This window comes from Sciurus carolinensis, chromosome 9 (genome assembly GCF_902686445.1).
Source record: "Sciurus carolinensis chromosome 9, mSciCar1.2, whole genome shotgun sequence".
Classification (NCBI taxonomy): Eukaryota; Metazoa; Chordata; class Mammalia; order Rodentia; family Sciuridae; genus Sciurus; species Sciurus carolinensis.
In genome coordinates this window covers 132,266,605-132,272,604 of record NC_062221.1, presented here as the reverse complement: position 1 = coordinate 132,272,604, position 6,000 = coordinate 132,266,605, and the positions used below count along the sequence as shown (strand labels likewise).

At 48.5% G+C, this 6,000-nt stretch overlaps 1 protein-coding gene across 3 annotated transcripts in view; it reads left to right on the top strand.

The window, feature by feature from the left end:
* The first annotated feature begins 311 nt into the window (after nucleotides 1-311).
* Runx1 (RUNX family transcription factor 1) overlaps nucleotides 312-6,000 on the top strand; it is a 230,826-nt gene continuing 225,137 nt past the window's right edge. For all 3 annotated transcript variants that reach the window (XM_047563274.1, XM_047563272.1, XM_047563271.1), the window contains exons 1-2: nucleotides 312-445; nucleotides 655-766. In XM_047563274.1, the coding sequence (XP_047419230.1) occupies nucleotides 709-766 (58 nt within the window). In that variant the 5' untranslated portion in view covers nucleotides 312-445; nucleotides 655-708. The remainder of the gene's footprint in view (nucleotides 446-654; nucleotides 767-6,000) is intronic.

Sequence of the window (6,000 nt, the reverse complement as noted above, 5' to 3'; positions counted from 1 at the left end):
AATAATCAGTTGTTCCAAAAACCACAAATAAGAACAACAGGAGCCGAACTATACTAAATCAGCAAAGAGCAGGGAGATATAATAAGAGACTGAGTCACTTTTTTACATTCCCTCTCTTGCAAACTCCTCTCGATTATTTTCTTACCCAGCCTGGGGGAGGGCAGGTGGAGAGAAGGAAGGACATTGCTCAGAAAGTTAAAAAAAAAAAAAAAAAAAATTGACATCACTGGAGTCACATGATTGGCAGGAGCCAATTAACATGGACTGTGGAAAGGGGAACAGTTAAATTTGTAATTTGGGTTGTGTGAAAACTTCTTTGGGCCTCATAAACAACCACAGAACCACAAGTTGGGTAGCCTGGCAGAGTCAGAAGTCTGAGCCCGGCATAGTGGTCAGCAGGCAGGACGAATCACACTGAATGCAAACCACAAGGTTCCACAGAGTGGTAAGCATCCTCAACCCACACCCAAGACAGCGCTTTTTTTTCCCCCTTCTTAATCTTTAACAATTTGAATATTTGTTTTCGCGAAGGTACATTTTTTTCATAGGGCTCGGGGAGTCCCAGTGGTGCGGAGGGGGAGGAAAAGGAGATGCAGGGAGCCAGGGGGAGAGGTGAGGTTGAAACAGTGACCTTTCTTGGTTTTCGCTCTTAAGGTAAATCATTGAATCCCCCGCCTTCAGAAGAGGGTACATTTTCAGAAGGAAGCGATGGCTTCAGACAGCATATTTGAGTCATTTCCTTCGTACCCACAGTGCTTCATGAGAGGTGAGTACGCGCTGGTCTTTTAATATCTACTTTGCTCGCTCTGCATGTAAGGAAATGGCAGCCTGTTGGACCTGGGTGCAGTCCACCTCGGTGCCGGTCGGCTCCCTGTCACTGTGGTGGGAAGAATTCAAACAGAGGCGTGTGATTACGAGGCTATTGGATTACTTATTCATCGGATGGCAGCTCTTCAGAAATGTTTTAATAAATGCTTAGTTAAGCTGCTGAAGTGCTCAGTTGGTGTGTGAGAGCTGTCAAGTGCAAGGAAGTTGTGATGTCCTTGCTTAAAAGTCCTAGAGATTAGGAAGCTTGGCTTTTAGGTGACGGTTCCCTGTGGTGTGGAATGAGTCCGTCTGAGTTATGCTTAACTCAGCGTGCTGTGTGGCCCGGGCTGCAGCCTGCCCCGGGGCTCAGCTGGCACGTGTACTGAGCCGATCCGGAGGGCTGGAGCCAGTGTGGGCAGGAGGAGGCTGACGGGTACACCTTCAACCAGGGCCACAGTGGCGATGTGCTGTCCCCAAAAGCAGAGCCCAGGAACCGGGCAGACTTGCTTAGGTGAAACTGTCAGGATGGACTTGGACTGTGTTTTGCCTTGTGGCCTCAACTGCAAAGAGGCAACCGGTGTCTTTCAAGAGAGGAAGCAAGCAAGTGAATTTCGCATGTGAGGTCTCTGTCAAAAAGAGTAATGTGGACGTCTCTAAGTCAAGCATTCTCGCAGCTAAAATTGTTAGACTGCACGCTTACAAAGAGGCTCAGCTAGTGTGCAAAACCTGTCTGCATTTTTGCACCGCTGTCTTAAAATATGCAAAGCTGGGGTTGAGCCATGAGTGGCTGTGTGCGTGTGTGTGTGCATGTGCGTGTTTTGTGTATCTTTAGTGGTAAAAGAAGGCTGCTCTTAGACAAACAAAAATAATGACATAAAAATGTCACGGAGGCTTCTCAGTGTGTCAGGCACACGCTTTGACCAATGTTGAGTGTGGCTTGCTGGTTTGGCAGAGCCCGGGTGGAGTGGGATGGGATAGAGGAATAATTAATTTTCTGGCTACAAATTCTCAAGCACACCCAAACAGTATCTGTGACTCATTATTTATTCATACAGTCAAGTGTGCAGGGGAATGCAGAGGGTTTGCCAGCCACTGTGTCACCACAAATGCCATTGTGAATGCCACAGAGCTTCTGTGCTTCCGGGTCCCTGAAATTTAAAAACTTGGCAAAGATGTGCGTGTGCGCATGCGCACACATGGGTGCCTGTGTGTGTGCGCGCGCTCTCGCGGTGGGGTGATGGGGAGGATAGAGGGAGAAGGGAAGAAAGCAAGTCATTAACTGATTCTGAGCTTCAAATTAAAGGGTGCTCAGTGCTCCTTTCCTGGCAGCTGAGGAAATTTAGTGAAGTTGAATCATGCGGACGTGAGTGAGTCACAGGTCTTGCAGAGTCGTGCAGCAGTATGGCAGAGGCACCGGCCGGTGAAAAGCTGCCATCTGCCCCCGCGCTGCATTTCCTCTGGGCTGCTAAGAGGCAAAGGAAGCAATATTTGTAGAATAACAGAAAAGAGATCTTCCTGCCTCTACTGGCTTCCAGTACCCCCTCCGACATTTATTGTTTCCTATTTTATGGACTCAGGAAAGCAGATTCAGGAAATTTTTGAACATTCCCCTGGGCGATAAGTTTGGATGTCAGCCTATAGTGCTGGCTCTTGGAGCTGTTCTTACTGTCCCAACAGCAAAGATAATTAGGGGACATGGTGACCTTTGCAGACACCAGGAAATAGAAGGAGCGGAGTCCCAGCAGGGCTCCCAGGGCGGCTGTGAGAGTCATCCGAACTACCCCAGTTGAGGAACAAGGACCAGCCAATTTTAAGGGGCCCACGAGGACAGGGCTTTGACTCACAAGGGCTCATTTAGGAAGGTCTTATTCCTTCCCCCTGGCTAAAAGGACCTGGGGTTGGAATCTGGACCCTGATAATATAATATGGAGATTTAATTTCAGAGGATCGAGTTTAATTGTGACTGCTTCCTGGTTAATTCCATCTCAATGATCCATCATCAATATGAGGGTGTTCATTGTCCAGATTTGCTGTCCACCCAGCTCACCCAGATGGAGAGGTGACAAACATCACTTTTTTTCTTGCAGCATTTAGACACGGCCTTAGCTGCTGAAACTAGAAGCAACACTCTCCCCGCCAGTGAATTGTTCTCCCCCACAGTTCTCTCTGTTCCCACAGCCTGGCCACTGGCAGTGCCCCATGCGGTCACTCTCCTGCCTGTAATTTATAGCCTGTGCTCCCTCCCAGCTGCCCCTGAGAGCCAGACCCAGCATCTTGTTTTCTTCCTGGGATGGTACTTTATCAGTCGGTGCAATTCTCACAGAAGGAAACTCGTAACTCATTTTTAGCCAGATACCCGTGTGGAAATGGGGGGAAAGAGAGACGTGGAACGCAGCAAACCATTGTTCCCTTCCTCGTGAGAGTCAGGCCAGCATCTGAGACGCTGGCACTCGAAATGAGTGTGGTCTACCACAGAGCGTGCGGCTCTTTTCTATCATACCACACCAGGTTCCCACTGGGTTTGCTTAGGCAGGGAGATAAGATGCTGTTCAGATTCCCTGGAATGGTCACGTGTGGTTTGCAGCATAAAATTCTTGCAGAACCCCACTCTGATCCCCTCGGAAGGGGTAATGTGTGGGCTACAAGGGCTGCGGTAGGTGGGGAGAGGAAAAGCCCCGGCACGTACATATTTTTGCAAAATGCCTCAGGTACCCTGGTTCTTAGAAGTGGCTTAGTGGTCTGTGCAAAGTCTGAATGCTGAGGTGCCTCTCAGTTCCTAGAACCACAGGTAGAAATCTCAGCAACACTGCTTGTCACTTGCTTCTGGGTGACTCCAGTCTACTGGGGCCTTTCAAAGGGGACTGAGAATACAAGACCCAGCGTGTGCAGCATGCTGCGACATGAGCACCAGTCTGCCGCTGTTTTAAAAAAATATATCTCTATCCAAACACTTCTTCTAGCCCAACTGAAAACTTAAGATTACAGAGAGCCATGGATTAAACTGTTCGTGCCATCGGCCACCAGGTGAAAGCTATGTTAGTCAGCTCAGGCTGCCAGAACAAAATACCACAGACTCGGTGGCTTGAAAGACAGAAATTTGTTCCTCACAGTTCTGGAGATCAGAAATCTGAGACAAAGGTGTCAGCAGGCTTGGTTTCTCCCAGGGCCTCTCCCCTTGGCTGTAGGTATGTCTGTGTCCTGATCTCTTTCCAAAAGGACACCAAGCACGTTGGATTCAGGCCCACACCAGTACCTCAGTCCCCCTAAAGGTCCTCTTTAATAGACCCTACATCAGAAGAGTCCCATTCTGAGGGACTGGGAATTGGGACTTCAACCTGTGAATGCTGGGTGGTGGGGTGGGGACACAATGTCCTCCTGAATGGTGTGTCTCAGCCAGTCTCGCGCTCCTGACCTGTAAGGGCTCTGTGGTACAGGATCCTGGGTCCTGTCCAGGCCATTGAAGAATGGGACCTCTTGAGATAGGGTTTCAGATCTGAAACTGCCCATGCATTTTGAAACTATTTTTTCAAATGTAAAATAATAATAATAATAATAAGGAAAGAAAAACTATCTAAATATCATATTTGTACCATTTGCTATTTAATTTATTTGCATGCTGAGGAACTTTTGAGAAGAACAAAATGGCAATTTTGAGATGCTTTGGCACCAGGGATTGAACCCAGGAGCGCCTAACCACTGAGCCACATCCCCAGCCTGTTTTCTTTTTCCTTTGGGGCAGGGTGCCGCTAAGGAAAATGCTTACGTTTTAAAAGGGCAAAAAGCAGTCCCCCAAAGAAGCCGCCACCTCGGCTTTGCTTCCTCCACCAGGATCATCACTGAACTTCAGACCATTCCCCAAAAGCACCCATGGGGTTGCAGGGGGCTCACACACTGGGCTCAGGACAAAAAGCAATCGGTGACAGAAACATCTTCAGGAACAGCAGCGAATCCAGGATCTGAGGGCAAGAAGCTTTTTAGAGCTGTTGGAAGAGACCAGCAGTAGAGAGCTACTTCTGTCCTATGGAAATAGATATGGAAGGTATGCTTAGAAGTTCATGTAGCCCCTTACAGGGACAGCAAGGCTGGCCTGGTGCTGGGACAGAGGAGGGTTTATAGCCCCTGCACACACACAGGCCTTCATAGAAAATCTGGGGCTTGGTTGGATGTTTAAGAGTGGCCACTATTACAAGAGGCACAGGCAGGAAGTCTGAAAGTGGAGCATGCTCAGGGACACCATGAGGACCTATTCTTTCTTGTATCTTCTGGTTTTAGTCAAATAGCAGATAAAACTTTTCTGTTGAGCCTCAGTTTCCTCATCTGTCTGCAAAACCAGGACAGCTGCAGTACCTATCAATATAGCAGCTCTGAGGACTGCACTGGATAACCTGTGGAAAGTGATAGGCCCGGTCACACTGGGCAGGCATTTAAGCAATAACCATGGCTACTTATCGAAGATACTCAGCTCTTTAAAATGGCAGTTACTTGGTCAACTTCTGTCTGCTCTGAGCAAAAAGGATCCCTGCAGGACGTAGCAGAGAAGATGGGGAGGGTGAGAATAAAGAGCAGAAAGAAGGGTGGTCTAGGCAGGGGCCAGCCTTGGCCAAGGCAGAACTGCAGGACCCCACATGGGGCATGGGAGTCTGTGAGCTCTCCAGCCCAGTGGATGGTCTGATGACCCTTCAGGTCACCCCTTCCTCTCTTTGTCAGTGGTCATAAAGAAGCCAGAAAAATAGCAAGAGCCCTTTGTGGAATTTCACTTCACAAGCTGAGCTGTTAAAGATGGGGGCTAATTGGGACACGTCACAACATGGTCTTGGGTCTGAACACACAGGGACAGTAGAGGTGATTCCCCTCACTAAGAGTTCTGGGTAGCTTTGTTTTCTGGAAGGCTCTGCTGAAGGAAAGAGCCATTTGCCTGTTGAACCATGTACAGGTTCTTCAGGGCTCTGAAACTGGCCATTTCCTCCCTTATGGGCGACATTTGTCTTCAGCTCTTTGTCAAGGCTCAGAGACAAAGCAGCTTTGGCTTCGAGTCTGGTTGGGGGCAGGCGGAGAGGCCCACACAGGAAACTCATGCTCATTTTCAGTTTCTCAGGTAACTTCCCAGTGACCTAGATGAGTCAATAAATGTCTTTGTCTCGTTCAAGTTCTGCAAAAGGGGCTAATAGTGTTCTCAACCAACTTGCCTCTGAA